The following is a 20,309-nucleotide window of genomic DNA, read 5'->3' on the forward strand; positions in this document are numbered from 1 at the left end:
GAGCTCAGATTTTAAAGCCAGGCAGTGTGATCCCAGAGCCCACCGACTTAACCCCTATGCTATATGAATCCTATGGAGTATACTCAGGAATCATGAGCTTTTGAGAAAAACAAGTAAACAACCCGTATCTTTATTTACAGATTAGAACTATATCATGAGAGCGCAGAAAAAATGATTCCTTTAGTTAAATCATTCTCGTTGGTCAGCAGCTGATTTTTCTTACGTAGCCACATCCATCATTAGCTGGCGTCTGTGCATTTAAAATTTGAGGGCATAGAGGTGGGAGAGGGCAGTGAAACATGTGGGCTATTGAGGCAGATTGCGGAGCCTAAATAATCCAGACCACCTCAGCTCCAGTACTGGCTTGCCGTCTGTTAGCTCTGTGACCTTTGGCCAAGCTTCTCAGCCTCTGTGCCTCCGTCTTCTCATTTGTAAATATGTGCTGACCTCATAGTTATTGTGAGGATTATGAGTTAATAGGACAGTGTCTGGAACAAAGGCAGCACTCAGTAAGTGTTTGACTTTGTTACTTGCTGCTATATTAAGGCTTGCTTTGAGGATACTGTTATGGTCTGAAGTTATGTACCTCCTAAGTTTATATGTTAAAGTCCTAACCCTTGGTACACATTAGAATGTGACTGTTTTTGAAGATAGGGCCATTAAAGAGGTAATTACGGTCAAATGAAGTCATATTGGTGAGTCCTAATCCAGTATGACTGTTGTCCTTCTAAGAAAAGAGAAAGATACTGGGATGCACACATATACAGAGAAAAGGCCATGTGAGGACACAAGAAAGCAGCTGTTTGTTTGCAAGGCAAGGAGAGAGGCCTCAGGGGAAGCCAAACCTACCAACACCTTGATCTTGGACTTGTAGCCTCCACAACTGTGAGGAAATACATTTCTGTTGTGTAAGACACCCAGTCTCTGGTATTTTGTTATGGTGGCCTTAACAAACTAACACAGACATCATAAGTGGCAGTTTCAGAAACATCCTGGATGTTATTTTATGTCTGGAATAATGATAGACAAGGTACGTACTTCATTCCTACCCATGAATGCATCTCTGTAACTTGACATAGCAGTTGTTTTTCTAATACTTTTAAGTCCTGTCCAATCTGGCCATGATAGAATATTGTAAATGAAGTGGTATCCATACCCACAGAAGGGGACACTGAAGAGTAAGTCACAGGAAGAGTCATGGTTGAGGGGGGGCTCCTGTGGCGTTTCTCTTAATGTTTGGGTCATTTCCCCCCTCCCCACTATATTCATTACTATGCTCTAGAAATTAAAGCAAAGCTTGGAAAGATATGTATATAATGTCTCTGGTGCAGCTTATAAGTCAAGCCTCTTCATACGCACACACGAAATGAAAAAAAATGGGATGGCTTTTCAAGGGTCGCAAACTCAATTGCCTAAAGGCCATAAAGCATATCTTTAAGTCATATCCAGCCTGCCTGCTGTGGTGAATTTAACAGTTCTAACTAGGTAGTTCTATCCCCTTGCACACACAATGGGTTAGCTTTTCGAAAAGATCAGAATAGACATCTATAAACTCAAGTTAGTTGGCTTAAGGGAAATATATGGAAAAATGGTACATATAATTGCTAGCTAGCTTTCTAATTTTGTTTTGTTGAAAGGCAGAAGGTATTTGATTTGGTTTTCAGATCATAGGTATGCTTGGAGTTGCTGACAAGGATAGTTGGAAATTGGGCCATGAATCTTGGATAAAACTGTGGAAGCTGAGATGTTCTCTTTGATGTCTATCTCCCTTCCACGTACCACCCCCTGCCGCCATCAGCCCAGAAATGTGATTTCAAAATACACTCCAGTCTCCTCTCTATCTTATATCTTTTGCACGAAGATATGCCAAAAGAAATTTTTAAAAATAAAGAAATGGTGTTATGAAATCAGTGCTAGTTTCTTTTTTTTTTTTTAACATCTTTATTGGAGTATAATTGCTTTACAATGGTGTGTTAGTTTCTGCTTTATAACAAAGTGAATCAGTTGTACATATACATATGTTCCCATATCTCTTCCCTCTTGCATCTCCCTCCCTCCCACCCTCCCTATCCCACCCCTCTAGGTGGTCACAAAGCACCGAGCTGATCTCCCTGTGCTATGCGGTTGCTTCCCACTAGCTATCTATTTTACGTTTGGTAGTGTATATATGACGGCTCCTATTACGACAAAGAGCTCAAAACAAGGAAGCGAAAAATGTACGTGCCTAAGACCCTGCTGCTTTTACCTTTGAAAAACTCTCATCTTCCAATTGAACGGCACCCGAGCTTATCAGAGGGCGAGCTCTATTTCTTAGTAAACCAAGAGTGCTTGGAGTGTTGAGCAGCCTAAGGTTGTCTTTGATCATAAGTGGATTCAGACGTTATGACTTACTAGTCATCTGTTCTTCAAGTTGCTGATAATAACTCCATTAAATCTCATCTTCTTGATAATCTCATTTTCTTCTCAGCTTCAAAAATGATCACAAAATATACTAACACTGCTTTCAAGATTGAGTTAACCTGTCCGAACTCTGAGAAACTGAGCCAATTTTAATTTTGATGTGTTACTTAGCCTTTTCAAGAGAAGAATGTCAGTAAAGGCCAAAAATAATAATGTAACCCTGGAAACTTCTATAGGTTCATGATCACAGGCAAGCTGGTAGGACTTACCTTTGTGAAATCACAATTTTTGAAGTTACATCTCTTCAGATCCAAGTTTCATACATCCATTAATACTGTTGGCCTTCTATCTCGGCTCCTTTTAAAACATCAACCCAGTTTCTTAGTTAAAGAGGATATTTAATAAAAAAATTTTCTGTCTTGTGGGTATTGCTTTTGTTTTTTAAAAACAAAGTTACCTGTAGATATAAATCAGTTACCTATAAATATAAATTACATTTACCATATTTTAACAAGTCAATTCAACAAGCCATTGCTTGTTTAATAGGTATTAAATACATATTGCCTTAAGGTGTTTGGCTAGACCTGCATAGCCTTGCAAATAATATGCACTGGATTTGGTTTTGCAAGTACAGTCAGGGCCACAGTGGTATATGCCCCTGACCGCGGGTGTCATGCACATGGTAGTATGGGGCATGGTGCCCCTGAATTTGCAGTGGTTGCTGCCCTGAGTTCCTTAGAACTTATTAATTCATTCTATGCATTGTATCTCAAATTCAAATTAATGCCTCAAGTACAGTTTCTTTCTTTTGGGCAGGCGTAACTGGGTCTAAGGTAAGCTAACAAAATCGTACCTCTGTATTGGCTCCTGAAGTCCTAGGCATAAGTATTTACCAATATTAATATCTTTTTAGTGTTTCAGAATTTAGTGTACCTAAGCAATAAAAGACTTGACTCATTAATCTTCAAATGTTATTCATCATAGTTTGGTGCAACCCTGTTTTTAAGCCCAATGCCCAGAGACAGCTTGCCATAGCTGTAGGACTTTGAGACACTCTTCTTGTGTGTCAGTCTGTGGTAGCTCTTATCAGGAACCAGGCTCACCTTGCAGGAAATCTGTCTGTTACTCTTCCTTGCACTTACTAGAGTGCAGTAGGAAACCTTGATGTGGTAGCCTTTATAGCTAGTCCTTTGACACTACATAGATTAAATCTTTAAATGTTCAAGAACCAAGGATGTGTCTGGGAGCTGTCCGAGGTGCTGAAGAGAGACTTCAGAAGCGAGAGCTGTCCCGGAGCCAGGCCTATCTGGGAACCGACCACCTTCTCTGCCCCACCCTCCCCCCAAGACATATAAACAAATAATTAAGTAATTGGTGTTCCTGAGGACCAGTCTGATGTAAAACAATTTGGAAACACATTTAATTAGGTATGGGATGTGATTTCTTCGTATTGGGTAACAAAGATATTTGAAACCTTCCATGGTGGTGTGTCTGCTTCACTCTCTCTCCAGCTATTTAATTAGATTTTAAACTTCAGTCTAATCCTTAGGGGCAGGTATTATGAAAGGTGCTCACAGGACTAGGGGAAGAAAACAACAGCTTCAAGAGACCACTCAGCAAGAGAATAAAGGGATTCTTTGACTAGAGGCAGTGAGTCTCAGACCTTTGTAAGGTTTTAAAACCATGAAGACTTTTTGCTTGCCTATTAATTAAAAAAATTTTTTTATTTCATATTGTAGTATAGCCAATTAACAATGTTGCAATAGTTTCAGGTGCACAGCAAAGAGACTCAGCCATACATATACATGTATCCATTCTCCCCCAGGGCTCCCCTCCCATCTAGGCTGCCACATAACATTGAGAAGAATTCCCTGTGCTATACAGTAGGTCCTTGTTGATTACCTTTTTAAATATAGCAGTGTGTACATGTCAATCCCAAACTCTCTAACTATCCCTTCCCTCCACCCTTCCCCCACTGGTAACCGTAAGTTCATTCACTAAGTCTGTGGGTCCGTTTCTGTTTTGTAAATACGTTCATTTGTGTCATTTCTTCATTTGTATCATTTCTTTTAGATTCCGCATATGATATTTCTCTTTGTCTGACTTACTTCACTCAGTATGACAATCTCTAGGTCCATCTTGCCTATTAATTTTTGATATCTTCATGATGAAACCCAAAATGACCCTGGCTTGTTTTCCAGAACAGCCAGGAAACAGAAGACTGGGGGAGACGGTTTCCTTCTCCCCAGCCCTGTGAGGGCATGACACACAAGGGAGGGGGTGTTTGGGGGTAGCTTTAATGAGGAAGGAGAAGCAAGCCACTCCTTTGGGCTGTGTGGGAAGAAAGCGAGGCCTGGGGGACCGTCTAGGCATGAGAGGCTCCTGACACTGATAAATGATGCAATTGAAAAAATAAAGAACCTCTGACTAACACCAGGGGCATGTTATTATACTATATGCCAGGGCAAGGAATATTGTGGGCGGTGAATCCTTCTTAGATATTTTCCAAAGAGGAGTATTAGTAGGCAAGGCAGCCAACTTAATTATAATAGACTCACTTGCCCATAAGTCCTGAGGAGAGTGTGACCAAGAGTTGGAATAATAATTTTATCTTATACTGTAGAGAATGAGGTTAAGAAGTTGAAGGGAAAATTCTCAAGGTTGTGGAATTTTCAGTCTTTTTTCTGCACACGCACATGCACATTACACAAGTCAAGGCTGAATTACTGAAATGGTAATTTTCGGAGGAATTTGGAACGAACTTTAGATTCAGTGAAATGCGAGCAGTGCTGTAAGAAGTTATTTCTCATTGAAAACTTACTTGTGATTCACATAGAGTAATGATGTTAAGTAAATTTTATTATGCAATAGGTTTTGTGCAAAACTACTGTGTGACATATTATAGGTGAAAAATTTCTTTCCAGAGGCTTTTGCTTGATTCAGGCAGAATTTTATATGAAATTCAATATGGTTATTACCGAATGCCTTATGAACCTTAATACTCATGGGGAAAATTAAGAATTTTAATAATTGGAAAAGAATAAAGTTATTTAAGTTTGCCTCCAGTTTATCTGGCTAAATTGAACTCATGAATTTAAGCCATTATTATATAATTTGAATTTTCTTTCACTCTTATAATATCTAAAAATTTCTTCTGGGATGCTTATTTTATTTTTAAAAATGTTTATTTTTCCCCTTGGGCTAGATGAATGCAGTGTATAGATTGGAGCCTGAACATTTCATTCTCTTTCTTGTACTTTTCTTGAAAGAAAAGGCAGTGACTTAATTGTGGGCTTAATTTGACATGCTTTATTTCGTAAATATTTGAGAAAAGAATGCCTTTCCACACTACTCTTTTGCTGTTTCCAGGTACTCTGAGCAATCGGGGTGACTCAAAACCATCAGTTACTGTGGTTGGCTTTGCATTACTTCCTGAGGGGAAAGCATCCTTCTGGGTGAGATGTGAGCCCTGCCTGAGCTAAGTGCTTCTTGCACTTTTCCAGGGAAGGAGCAGGAACAGTAGTAGAGCAGAGCCTTAAAGCAGACATCTGAAAGCAGGAGACATCTGTGAAGTTCTGTTTCATCTCTACGCAGTTTTTCATTTTACATCATAACAGGTGGCTTAGTGGTGGTAAAATAATGGTTTCTCCATTTGTCCCCCTCCAATCTCAATAAATTGATATTCCAGCGAGATGTTTTAGGTTTATTTTGTGGCTGTAAGTGTGCTAGACAAATCATTAAGTACCTCTAAAGTCTACACTTACCTATTTTGAAAAATGTGGCCTTAGGGGAGTCAAACCCTCCTAATTGCCCCTTTCAGGGCTGTAGGCTTTAGATCGGTCTGGATCTAGATCTGTCTGGGTAAATCACATGTCTGATTTCACATATTATTCTCTCTAAATTATCTGCCCTCTGTTGGGGCAAATGATTGTGGCCTTGCTGTCCTCTGTCAGTACCATCCTACCTCTTTCAGTTACTTGGCCACCACTCAGGCTCCCATTTGCTAAATCATCCACTTTGTCTTTCATCTTTCCAATTTGATTTCCTTTCTGAAATGTTTCTGTAAGTGCCTTTTATTTATTTATTTATTTATTTATGGCTGTGTTGGGTCTTCGTTTCTGTGCGAGGGCTTTCTCTAGTTGCGGCAAGCGGGGGCCACTCTTCATCGCGGTGCGTGGGCCTCTCACTATCGCGGCCTCTCTTGTTGCGGAGCACAGGCTCCAGACGCGCAGGCTCAGTAGTTGTGGCTCACGGGCCTAGTTGCTCCGTGGCATGTGGGATCCTCCCAGACCAGGGCTCGAACCCGTGTCCCCTGCATTGGCAGGCAGACTCTCAACCACTGCGCCACCAGGGAAGCCCTCTGTAAGTGCCTTTAATGCTTTTCTGGTCAGTAACTCCATTGGCTTGTTGTTGTTGTCGTTGTTAGATTTCAGGCTACTCTGTCTTTCTGCATTTCTACTCTTGATGGTGAACCATTGTATCAGGCTGTTTAGGGTAGGTCATGTTGTGAGAGCAATACCTTGGTGGCTTTTAAGAACAGGTTTGTTTCTCGCTCATGAAAATGTGCACGGTAGCTGCCCATTTCATCTTCCCTTCACTCTGAGATCCAGGCTGGAGAAGCAACCCCTATCTGGAACATTATGGGGCGCATGGTAGAGGGAAAGGAAATGGTAGGAGTGTGTGATGGCTCTTACATCTTCTGCTCAGAAGTAGCACATGGCTCTTCCACTCACATTTCATTAGCCAAGTCCCACAACCAGGCTTGATGTTGATGGGGCAGGAAGTATAATCCTCCCCCCAGAACAGATCTGGTAGGGAGCTGCAGTGTAGATGTGACAATAATAATAAAATCTCCCCAAACAATGTCTTTTCAGCTTTTTATATACTCAGAATCTTACACAGTATCTGTCCCAAAATAGATAATCAATAGGGGAAAGACTGACTTCTTTCTTCCCCAAATGCTTTTCCTGTTCGTGTTGGGGACCTTGGCCTGATTCTACCTGTTTCTTCTCTGGATCCTTCTTATCTTCTACCTTTACCCAAGTGTTTATCATTAGCATTTTTCTTCATTCTCCTCATCCTTTGCCTACAGTTTTACACTATACTTTGATGTTTTGGAAATCCACTGTGGTTAGTTGTTTTTTAATCTAGCTTTCAGTAGTTTGCTTTCACACTGTATTTCTGAATGGCTCAGCAAGGCAAAGGAAACTTAGAGTTTTGATTTTAAGCCATGCTGAGTCACAAGAAAGGGAGTCAATTGTTTAGAACTTTGATGATTTCTGTTTTGCCATTCTGTATAGCACCATTCTGGTTGAAGTTCATATGTGCCAACAAATGAATTAACCCTAAGCTTTCATCTGGTGGTACCTGGATTTACAGAGTTGCAAAAACAGCCTGAGCTTAAGGCAGGTAAAGAAAACCTCACCTGAGTTTTACATAGACTTTATAGAAATAATGTCATTATACCTGCACTATAAGATATAGGAAAATATTCTCTTCCAGAATTTATTTTGGAGTTCAGCATAGTCTTAAACACTTCTTTTCAAAGTTTATTTGTATTTTTAAAAAATATTTATTTATTTATTTTTATTTATTTGGCTGTGCCGGGTCTTAGTTGAGGCATTTGGGATCTGTAGTTGTGACATGCAGACTCTTCTCAGTTGTGGCATGCGAACTCTTTAGTTGCAGCATGTGGGATCTAGGTCCCTGGCAAGGGATTGAACCTGGGCCCCCTGTATTGGGAGCGTGGAGCCTTAGCCACTGGACCACCAGGGAAGTCCCCAGAGTTTATTTGTATTAATCACTATCTATTTTTAAATGTGCTGGGCATTTTGGCTTTGTGTTGTACCCCCAAACACTTTGGATGGTGTTTCAGAGTTAAGTATAATCTGCTTTGGGATGCAATTTTTCGTATCGATATTTTAGTTCCTCTACTAGATTGTAATTTATTGAAAGACGTAGTTTTTTTTAAGAGTTTAGTTTTCTTTTTTTTTAAATTAATTTATTTATTTTTGGCTGCATCGGGTCTTAGTTGGGGCACGCAGGATCTTTCATTGTGGCGTGCAGGCTTCATTCTAGTTGTGGCCTGCGGGTTTTCCCTTCTCTAGTTGTGGCACACAGGCTCCAGGGCACGTGCGCTCTGTAGTTGTGGCGTGCAGTCTCCAGGGCACCGTGGGCTCTGTAGTTTGTGGCACACAGGCTCTCTAGTTGAGGCGCACAAGCTCAGTAGTTGTGGCATGCGGGCTTAGTTGCCCCGCAGCATGTGAGATCTTAGTTCCCTGACCAGGGATCGAACCCGCATCCCCTGCATTACAGGGTGGATTCTTTACCACTGGACCACCAGGGAAGTCCCTGAAGGACATAAGTTTTTTTTGCCTTCATCCCCTCTCCCTTTTTGGTAAATACTAACAAATGCTCGTTGAATTGAATGTGACTATTATAGTTGCTATATTAGTGGGTGTATTATTAACTATCAAGTTAGAGTTATAAAACAGTTGCTATAGTATTAATTTTCAAGGTGGAGTCATTCTCTGTGCTAGCTCTCTTCACTTTTGTTAAATGATTATGCAATTAAAATGCATATATTTTTAAGGTGTTCAGTTGCAGTATCATAGGCAACACTGTAGGTGCCCAGCTGTATGCCCCTAGCACCTACCTTTTCTGAGCCCACTAGACTGACTTGCAGCTTCTAGCATCAGAGCTCTTTGCCCGAGGGCTTTCTGTGGTTCCTGAGACCTATCTGCCCCTACATGGACATATGGGGAATTAATGTCCCCCAGAAGCAGCCTTCAGCCAATGACTGGCAGAAGTTGATGCATAAATGCCCCAGCTCCCTTGCCCCTCGGCTAGGATATCTATAGGGTGTTTGAGTCTGTCTCCCAGAGTTCCCCAGCGGGGTTAAGGCAGGGCTGCCCACTGCAGAAGCTTGCTTGCTTAATGCCCTGCGTTGGCTCTTTTTCCTTACCTGCTTCACTTCTCCACACTACCATCAACATTTCCTGGGGTAACTGCAGACTAAAATCTAATCCTAGTCTTAGAGTTTCTAAGTGCAATCCAAACCAAAACAAGTATTCATGGGCCAACATTTACAATTGAACGATTTCTCATTTTGGTGATGTCCAATAGAAACACAATGCGAACCACATTCATAATTTAAAATTTTCGAATGTATTTTAAAAAGTGAAAGATGCTGTACACCTGAAACTAACACAGTATTATAAATCAACTATACTTTAATTTTAAAAAAATGAAAAGAGATGAAATGAGTCTTAATATAGTTTATCTAACTCAGTATATCCAAAATATTGTATTAATATACAGTCAGTGTAGAATATGTTAATGAGATATATATGTTTTTTGGCACTAAATCTCTGTCCACTTGGGGCTAGTTGCTACCATATTAAACAGTGAACAGTGGTGATCAGTTTCCAACCATTGTAACCTACATGTCAAAATTTAGAGACTTAGTAGCTCTTGAATGTATTGAATTGCTGTATGGTGGGTCACAGTTTCTAAGCAAAGTCTTACTTGCCTTCTCCTTTTCTTTTCTTTTTTTAAAAAATATTTAAATATTTATTTATTTATTTTGGCTGTGCCGGGTCTTAGTTGCGGCATGCAGACTTCTTAGTTGCGGCATGCATGCGGGATCTAGTTACCCGACCAGGGATCGAACCCAGGCCGGGCCTCCTGCATTGGCAGCGTGGAGTCTTATCCACTGGACCACCAGGGAAGTCCCTCTCCTTTTCCTTTTTAGGCTGAGTAAAATCTCCGTAAATATCTAGAGCAATGGGCATCTTGTTTAGTCTGTGTCCACGTATTTATGTTCTTTCAAGAATGAGCTTCTGGCGAAAATAACTCTAGACTTATCGCGTTGTACATGTTTGCATGCAAGATACAGACAAGATGCTTAGCATCTCTGTGTTTGTGTGTTTTCAGGCAGAGGGTACCAGACTTCAGCGAGAACTCCGAGGATATTTAGCAGCTATCAAAGGTAATGTGTATGAGTTGTTTACTGCATGTTACCAAGCACAGGTTGTTCTTGGAATTCAAGAGTGACAAGATTGAGTGTTAATTATACAGCCATTTGGCTTTCTGGCAGGATGGGTACTCGAGCACAGGTGTTCCATTCCACCCACTCCCCAATTCCCATTGAAATGATAATCAGAATATACCAGGAACAAATGTGTCTGCCCTTATGCTGGAAACTAGGAATAAGTGCCTCCCACGTCCTACAGCTTTCTAGGAAGAGTTGTTAGATAGAGTGAGCTTGAGACCTTGCAGCTCATTTCATCCCAGGGGAGAGTATGTCCCAAGAGCTGGATGCTCACAGACTGACACACAAGCCTTCTAGCTGGAGGGGGCGAGGGATGGTAGCAGGGTTAGCAGGAAGCATGGCCCTGGACTGCCTGTGACTTGAGGGGACCAGCTGCACCTGCAGCCCTGCCACTGTAGGGGGACAGAGAGGCTCTGGCATTGGTTTCTAGTCTTTGGATATTCAAGGCAAAGAAATGAGGCTGGTGACGGAGGGCAGGGAGAGTGATCGGGGCGTGTGCTCCATCTCTGCCTGCCGTCCGCTGTCCAGCCCCCTGCGCTGAGTCAGACCCAAGTGCACCCACGGATGTGATGGATGATAAGGCAGCTTTTGAGATGAGTGGGGAGAGACTGGATCATCTGTCAATGAGTCTTGGGTAAACTGGCCAAACACTCAGAAAAAAGTGAGACTCCCAACCTCACTCTTTACTCCCTCCTCCTCAATTCCAAATATAGTGAAGATTTAAATATGTATACAAAGAGATGCTCTCAAGTACCAGAATAAAATACAGTAGACTTAGTCTCCAGCCTTGGGTGACAAGGTCTTTACAAGGCTAACCCAAAAGGCAGAACCCGTAAAGGGAAAGTTTGAGAGATTTGACCTCATACATATATAAAATGTTAAAAAAATTATTTTGACAACATATTTTAATGAAAGTGAACCAGGATATAAAGAGCTCAGTAAGTAGACTAAATGAAGATCAGTTGATCAAAAGAAAAACCGAGTAGAACATACGAAGAGGAAATTAACCAAAGAAGATCTGTAGATGGGTAATAAATGTGAAAAATGCTTATCCTGAGTAATCAAAGAATATTAAATAAAATCAAAAGGAAGAAGCTGTTATTTTTCTTCCAAATGTTCAAAGACATTAAAAAAAAAAAACAACCCATAATACCTAGCATTGGCAGAGCTGTGTGGGAAATGGACCCCTTCTGTACATTGCTAGTAAGACAGTTTTCCTAGAGAGCGATTTGGCAAAGGTCTTTAAATGTGTATTTTTTTTTTTGGCATGCCTTTTTTTTTTTTTTAATTTATTTATTATTTATTTTTGGCTGCGTTGGGTCTTCATTGCTGCGCGTAGGCTTTCTCTAGTTGCGACAAGCAGGGGCTGCTCTTTGTTGCAGTGCCTGAGCTTCTCATTGCAGTGGCTTCTCTTGTCGCAGAGCATGGGCTATAAGTGCGTGGGCTTCAGTAGTTGTGGCACATGGGCTCAGTAGTTGTGTCTCGTGGGCTCTAGAGCGCAGGCTCAGTAGTTGTGGCACACAGGCTTAGTTGCTCCGCGGCATGTAGGATTTTCCCGGACCAGTTCTCGAACCCATGTCCCCTGCATTGAAAGGTGGACTCCTAACCACTGTGCCACCAGGGAAGTCCCTGGCATGCCTTTTGATACAGCAGTTTCATTTCCAAGAATTTATTCTTAACAGTTTCAATGTGTATGTATGAAATTGATTACAGAGGTATGGTTACATAATGAAATAATGAAAATCTTAATTAAAAATTAGTCATGATAATAAAAATTAGTGAAAGTAATTTTTAAACTAAAATGTATTTAAGCTTTGATATACCAGCCATATAATTTCAGTTCTCGCGACAACTCTATGAGGCAGGTACTTTTATCATCTTCATTTTATAGGTAAGAAAAGCCAGGCACAGAGGGGTTAAATAGCTTGTCTAGGATCATGGGCTTATTAAACAACAGGGCTACGATACATAGACTGGTCTGTGTGTCTCCTGAGGCCTTGCTATTTCCTTGTATTGCTGTTGAGCTATATGGCCATCACTATTGCATTAGTTTCATAAATTAGAGTTCATCTGCACAATGGAGTAATGACAACTTACCTCTATTGCTTTTTAATGAGCACTTACTATGTGCTAGGCTGTGTGCTAAGCATTTTAGGCATGTTATCTCTTTGTTACCATCCAATGCAGACTAAATGACATTAGCCTTATTTTGCCTTTGCCAAGAGGTAAGCCTCAGAGAATTTAACTTCCACAATACAGCGAGCACATAATTCACTGCTCTAAAAAAATTAACCTCAAGTATTTATAACAGTTTGGTCAGAAAACAGAAGGCACTCTAGGTATTTCTTTCATTATTGATTCAAGATTTGAACACAAGAAGTCACATATTATTTTAAACACAGTATTTTCTCTTTGGTTAGCTGCTGATTAAAAGGAAGTGGGTACATCTGTTGAATGAATAAGTGAATTAGATCTCTTTTCCAAGTCTATATATTTCGGTTTATTTTATTACCCTAGTATGGATAATGCTGTTTAAAAAGACTGACTTAATTCTTTTCCTTAACGTGGTCTAGAAGGATAATCCACTGAGTGAAGAGTTGGCTCCAGAGAGACATTGGGTGAAGCATCAAAGCAACTCTTCCCTCAGACTGTGCCCTTCATCCCACTTCTAATGGCCACATCTCCATAGGACGGAGGGAGGACCCTCTACCAGCTTTCCTCCACACATTTTGCTGACTGAGTGATGTTAACAAATGATATTCCATAAGAGAGATCTCTGTTTAGATTACTTTGGCTGAGGCTGGTTGGAATAATTTTTAAGCAGGTTACTACAGAGTTTATCAGAGCCCTTAATATGCTAATACAACTAAGCTCCCATGGCCTATGGCGTAGGCAGCATTTTCCACTGATTTAACTGTAGAATGCCTTTTTCTTCTCAAAGTCTGACAAAGAATTAGCATGCCTTGGGGCAAATTTTGAGTTTTGGGAACACATTTAAGGACAAGGGTTTTGCATTAAGTCGATCATAATTTGCATTTTCAAAGCGCTTTCATGGCCCATTTTTGTGGTTTTCACAAGAAGAGCTCTAGCTAACTAATGGTACAGCTTAATACAGGCAGCATTACAGAGGAATGAGATCTCACCCAGCGGAGTGATGGGCCCTGGGTCTGGTCCCAGAGGCAACTGTGGGAAAATCACCAAGCCTGTCAACTCCCTCATCTGTAAAGTGCTCCAGATGTTCCTCATCTGTAAAGCGCTCCGAAGTTCCCCCAAATCTCTACCCCTGGGATTCCATGAAATTGGATTCAATGAGCTCTACCCTTCATCTTATTACCACTGAATCTCTGGGTGGTATTCACTCCAGTAGGTCTTTGTTATTTCTGCTGATGGCTTGGGCTTTGCAGGAGATCTTATGCTCGCATTCATTTTAGCAGCAACATTTCCTTGAGCCTCAGTTACAGGCCTGGTATTGTTCTAGGAGATGGAGATGCAGAGATGAACAAGACATAGTGTCTGCTCTCATGCAGCTAGCCGTAGAGAAAGCTGAATAAACAAGAAGGCCAGATATGCATAGTAATAAGTAGTTTAAGAGAAGTGTGCATTCTGGGCTATCACAACAGAGGAGAGACCCCCTCCACCTTAGCTGAGGGATGAGAGACCAGGTCAGGAATGGTCCTTTCAAGGAACTTACACTTGAATGGACCCAAGAAGGGGGCATACGTGGTCATCAGGTGATAAGATATGCCAGAGAAAGGGGTTGATGTTGGAAGGACTTTCCAGGTAGAAAAAGCACTGGGTTTTATTCTGTCAATGCGGAAGGGAGTCCTTACATTATTGTAGGTGAGGGAATGAGTCACATGATCAGATTAGCATTTTAGCAATAATTATTGTGATTGTGTGGAATCCAGGCTAGAGGGAATGAAACTGCTAGGAGACTTCTTAGAAGTCTAGGCTAATAGTTTAATAATAATTACAGCTAACATTTATTGAGCATGTATGTACCAGGCACTGACATAAGCTTTTTATGGCCTCATTTCATGTTATTCTTACTACAACACATGGCATGTACTGTAATTTATTGATAATGTACAGTTTAGAAAACTGAGGTCTAGGATGGTCCAAAATTTTGATGAGAGGAAAGTGGTTCCCATCCAGAGTAATCATTCTTCTCTATATGATGTTTGAGACTTGTCTTACAGTTTTGGAAACCACTAATCTTTTAAGAAAATATTGGATATTAGATATTATTAAATATCACTTAGCATCTATTCTGCTTTAACGGTGCCCAATTACTTTGAAGGAAACTTGGGTTTTAGCTTTTTTTTTTTTTCTCGTATGCTTTGCCAGCAGAGTAAATTCTAAATCCCTAAACCCTCTGCCAATCTTTATGCCTTTTAAGAGCAAGGCTTGTGTCTTGTTCACCTGTGTATCCATCAGAGTACTTCCTATGGAGTGTTCTAGAAACAATTTTTTTGTCAAAATAGATTCTTTCCAAATTATCCACACCACTACTTATCCACACAGCAATTAGTAGTTACTTTTGTCTGCTAATAGAAATATTTACTGCAAACATTGAGCTTTTCGCCTCAGTGAGTAAGGTCTTACATAATTTTGTTTTAAACTTACATTCACAGTTTCATTTTTAATTAATTAATTTATTTATTTTGGCTGTGTTGGGTCTTCATTGCTGTGCGTGGGCTTTCTCTAGTTGCGGCGAGCAGGGGCTACTCTTCGTTGTGGTGCACGGGCTTCTCATTGCGGTGGCTTCTCTTGTTGCGGAGCACGGGCTCTAGGCACACGGGTTTCAGTAGTTGTGACGTGTGGGCTCAGTAGTTGTGATGTGTGGGCTCAGTAGTTGTGGCACGTGGGCTCTAGAGCGCAGGCTCAGTAGTTGTGGTGCATGGGCTTAGTTGCTCTGCGGCATGTGGGATCTTCCCGGACCAGGGATCAAACCCGTGTCCCCTGCATTGGCAGGCGGATTCTTAACCACTGCGCCACCAGGGAAATCCAGCACAGTTTCATTTTGTACCACAAAGGTTTTGTCCTACAATGCCATATTCTTCTTTCTTTCTCTTAAGACATTAAGAACCTACCTAAACAGCTGTTTATAATTTCCATCTGACTCAAGACAAAGATTTAAAAGAAAACTTCAGAAGCCTTTTGGCATCTGGATTATAGAATTCTAACTGGTGACTCACTTTTGGTATGAATTTGAAGGGTACATTTCTTCGTATTGATTTGCTTAGGGAGGGGTAGACATGGACACTTGAAATAAATGTTCCTGCCATGTCATTGGTGACCACACGTACCATCACAAGACAGATTCTTCCTTGTCTGGATTTGAAATGCTAGGGGACGGATGCAGGTTTTTGCATTACTTTTTGCCTGTCTCTACACTTACAAGACGCTATTTCATCAGAGTCCCCAGAGAATTGCGTCATCACTGCTCTTTCCTACCTTAGCCTGCCGGGCTTCATCACGTGGTTGCCAAGTCATTTCAGCAGGTGTGGGTTGTACCCCTCATTGTAAGGGGTGTCCTTAACATGTTTAATGATGTGCTTTTCATGGAGAGAGGGTCACAGGATTTCACACTTCACATACCTTTCATGTGCAAAGACCAATATATATCTGCATCTTATAGGGGGAATAAAAAGGGGGATGGTCTATGCCTAAAGAGTGGAAAAGTATTATGAAATAGCAAATTAGATGTTGACTCTTTTTTTGTGGGGTGGGACTAGTATGTTATTTTATTTTTTAAAAATTGGTATTGTTATATAGTTGATTTACAATGTGTTAGTTTCAGGGGTACAGCAAAGTGATATATATATAAATATATATACTTTATATATATAATATATAAATATATACACATATACTTTTTTAGATTCTTTTCCATTATAGGTTATTATAGGTTATTATAAGATATTGGGTATAGTTCCCTGTGCTATACAGTAGGTCCTGTTTTATATACAGTAGTGTGTGTATTTTAATCCCAAACTCCTAATTTATCCCTCCCCGACCCTTTTCCCCTTTGGTAACCATAAGTTTGTTTTCTTTGTCTATAAGTCTATTTCTGTTTTGTAAATAAATTCATTGGTATCATTTTATAAGTGATATCATATGAAATTCTCTATCTGACTTACTTCACTTAGTGTGATAATCTCTAAGTCCATCCATGTTGCTGCAGATGGTGTTATTTCATTCTTTTTTGTGGCTGAGTAATATTCCATTGTGTGACTCTTCGAGGATATACTTTGATCATTTCAGGCATCTTCTTTTTATTTTTTATTTTATTTTGTAGAGCAGAGAAAGGTTTATTGCAAGGGCCAAGCAAGGAGAACAGGCAGCTTGTGCTCAAAAACCTCAAACTCCTCAGCCATCTTCTTTTATTTTGTCCTTTTCTCTCATTGTTGAACCCAGAACGGACTGTCTTAAATTCAGCAAGCATGTGGGTGAGTCTAGAGTGTTGCAGCTTTCAGTTTAACAAAAAACTTTCCCTCTTTGATTCACTGGCATTAAGTTTATGTGTCTTTTATTTTTAATGGCAGCACTATGGTTTTTCTCTCCTCTCCTTCTATCCAGCCCCTTTTCATATCCCCTAGTGACAAAGACCAGGACACCAACTCGGTCAGGTCTCACCTTCCAGCTGTGAGGGAGAGTCTGGTGCCAAAGAGGCGCTTCTCCAAGTCACCAGCCAAAGACTCCACCTTGTTCTGTCCCCAGCCCTGAGCTGTCTCCACGGCAATCCACACTTTACCCTCCATGTTTTGAAGGAGGGGCAGAGGGAGTCTGGAAAAGACTTTGTGATACTTTGTATCACCATGTTGCACTGGGAAACTTTATATCTTTCCTATTATTAATAACCGTATTTTTGCAACATACCAAATTGTACCTTAATGAAAATTCTGAAAATACCCATAGACTTAAGAACGCTAAGGTTTCTGAGAGTTCTGACTTAAAACTGTATGTATAGCATTTAGTAATATTGGAAAAAGAACAACTTCTTGTTTCTTTCGAAAATTTTTAGGCCACTTAAAGCCCTTTAAGTGATGCCTGAAAATCCTATAGATTTTGCTTCAATCTGCTTCCCCCCCCAAAATGCTTTATTTCTAATATTTAAAGTCATTTGGTATTAATTGTTTTAGAACTCTTTAGTTTTGTAGGTAAGTATTCTAGGTGTCCCATACATTTACGGTTTCATGCCATGTAGCAAGTGACAGCACACATAATAGGACATATTGTTATTGGTGTTTTTAGACTAGAACACCTTGTTGATTTTTTCAAGACCCAGCATGTATCTTTATCCTAAAAATACTAGAAAATGCACGCTGTAGTCAGAATCAGGACTACAGGGGCAAACAGCAATTGTGCCTGCCCAGGTTTTCCTTAAACAATTAGCAAGTATTCAAGATTTTTCCTCTCACTTTGAAAAGTAGGGAAAGGAGGAAGAGACTCCTCACCCACCTGTCTCTAACAGGAGTTGTTTTTCTCCAATGCTAGGCATGCAAGAGGCTTCTATGAAGCTCACCGAGTCGCTGCATGAAGTCTATGAGCCCGACTGGTACGGGCGCGAAGACGTGAAAATGGTTGGCGAGGTAAGCGCTGGTCACAGCACGTGAGAGGCCCCGGGGTGGCTTCTGTGAGGTTCCCACCGTGTCCTGCTCACTCAGCCCATCCCTTGACCCCCTCTCACCACTTCATGGCCCTAATCATGAGGGGACATGGTGTACCCAGAAGGCACTGTGCAGTTCCACCATCCAGATCAACCCAAACTTGCAGTGAGGAGTGAACATGATAATAAAGCCACTTGGGTAGAAAGCTGCGGCTTAAAGTTTGGTTTTCTTCAACATAAGAATAGCACTTTTCTGTCCCTTACTACACTTCTTAGCCCGTTCCAGTAGGAGAACCGGCTCATGGCCTGATTTTATGTACTGCGCCTTCTTCCCCATCCCTCCTTGAAAGCAGGCACAGGATCTGGGGAGAGCATCCCTTTCACTTTACCACCAAATGGTCCATTCACTGGTCTGCAGGGCCGAGGACAGGGCCTGCTAATAGGAATTTAACTAATGAAAGGCTTCGTCCTTAGACATGTCTTAACACCTGAAATGCACCGTCTAGCTCAGGGCTGTCTGGCTCTGGGAAGTGAGAAAGTGGTTATTGTTGTTCTGAAGAAGGCAGAGTGGGATGTGACATCAGATGAGTTCTTTAATCTTCTTGGGCTTTAGTTTCCTCATCGGCGAAGTGAGAATAATAATTGTATCTCCTAATCACACACTTAAAGTCTGTGTATTCACATCCTCGACCTAGTGCACAGTGTGTGTGATTATTACTGACCTTAGGAAGCCTGCTGTCAGGGGTTTTCTCATGTCCAAGTTCTTTGTTAAAACAAAGAATGGTTGTCATCATGCCCGCTTCATGGGAGCTCGTTGCTTCTCATGAGGCACAGAAGACCTAAGAGATATGGCCGCCACAACTCAGGGAAGGGTCTGGTACGTGACATGCTGATCATCTATGCAGCCTTTGGAAAGATGGGTTAACATCTCCACGAAAATTCTGACATCCCCACATTGATCACAAGTCATAATCTTGTTACGACTGTGATAGAAACTGAGATCTATTTATGAAGAAAGCTCTTTGTGAGCTCTGTTACCTCTTTTGAAAACTTTCAGTATGTGAATTAGGCAAAACTAGCCTCCACACACCATTTTCCAATGCAGTTTTGAGGGATTGCATCTTCTCACATTTCTTAAATATAAAGACACTGTGTTTCAACAGCGTGTTGTTAAAGGCTTAACTCATTTTGTAAATTTCTGATTAGAGGTGTATAATTAAAACTTCATTGTGAAAAGAAGAATTTTTAAGGGAATGGTAGAAACTTGTGCGAATGGCTTTTCAGACACCACGTTACAATTCTGTGTATGGCAAATGCCACTGTTGACCTTGATTCCTAAGGAAACAGCTGCTGTCCTACCTTGATCCTCGTGGCTGCTAGGATTTTTGGAATCTTTTGATGGTGAAGCACCTGACACTGCATGTTCAGGGGGTCTGCTCAGATCATAAGATAAGCCTCTTTGTATGGTGGATTTAAATTTTTTTGTTTGCATAAAATTCTTTTTTTTTAAATTAATTAATTAATTAATTAATTATTTGGTTGCGCCGGGTCTTAGATACAGCAGGCGGGCTCCTTAGTTGCGGCACATGGGCTCCTTAGTTGCGGCACATGGGCTCCTTAGTTGTGGCATGCGAACTCTTAGTCATGGCTTGCATGTGGGATCTAGTTCCCTGACCTGGGATCGAACCCGGGCCCCCTGCATTGGGAGCGTGGAGTCTTACCCACTGCCCCACCAGGGAAGTCCCTGTTTGCATAAAATTCTTAATAAGGATCTATGACAATTAGAATTAGGTTTTACCATGTGAAAAAGAGAAGCAAATCAACCATTAAAAAGTGGTTTTCAAGAAGGGAGAAGCTTCTCTCCCATAACCAACCTTGGAGGTTGGCAGCCCAGGTGCGGTATGGGGGACCCACGAGCGTCAGGGACCTGTCTTTGCATCCCTGCTTCCACCTCCACGTTCAAGATGACTCTCTGAGCTCTGGCTATCAGCTCTCATTTCTGTCTTCCAGTCAGCAAGAAGGAGGAAGCGTGGAGGACAAGCCTCCTTTTAGGGCCACTTCCTGAAAGTCCATCCCATTGGCAGAATTTAGTCTCATGGCTACACTTGCCTGCAGTGGAGCCTGGGAAGTATGGTCTGTATCCTAGGCAGCCGTGTGCCCGGCTAAAACTGGACATTCTATTGCTAAGAAAAAAGAAAGGGTAGACGTTGTCAGGAGATGCCAAATGTAGTAATGGGAGGAATA

The 20,309-nt window shown here is 41.1% G+C and overlaps 1 protein-coding gene and 1 long non-coding RNA gene across 5 annotated transcripts in view; one reads left to right on the forward strand and one right to left on the reverse strand.

Moving 5' to 3' along the window:
- Positions 1-20,309, forward strand: part of AMPH (amphiphysin) — a 181,910-nt gene that overhangs the window by 87,907 nt on the left and 73,694 nt on the right. For all 4 annotated transcript variants that reach the window (XM_082399759.1, XM_082399760.1, XM_082399761.1 and 1 more), the window contains exons 4-5: positions 10,340-10,390; positions 17,954-18,048. In XM_082399759.1, the coding sequence (XP_082255885.1) occupies positions 10,340-10,390; positions 17,954-18,048 (146 nt within the window). The remainder of the gene's footprint in view (positions 1-10,339; positions 10,391-17,953; positions 18,049-20,309) is intronic.
- Positions 1,922-8,049, reverse strand: LOC309632418. Its single transcript, XR_014246907.1, has 2 exons — positions 6,771-8,049; positions 1,922-6,470 (listed from the first exon to the last, which is right to left on the reverse strand). It is a non-coding gene; the product is annotated as an uncharacterized lncRNA (long non-coding RNA).

Source organism: Balaenoptera borealis, assembly GCF_965194805.1.
Source record: "Balaenoptera borealis genome assembly, chromosome: 7".
NCBI classification, from domain to species: domain Eukaryota; kingdom Metazoa; phylum Chordata; class Mammalia; order Artiodactyla; family Balaenopteridae; genus Balaenoptera; species Balaenoptera borealis.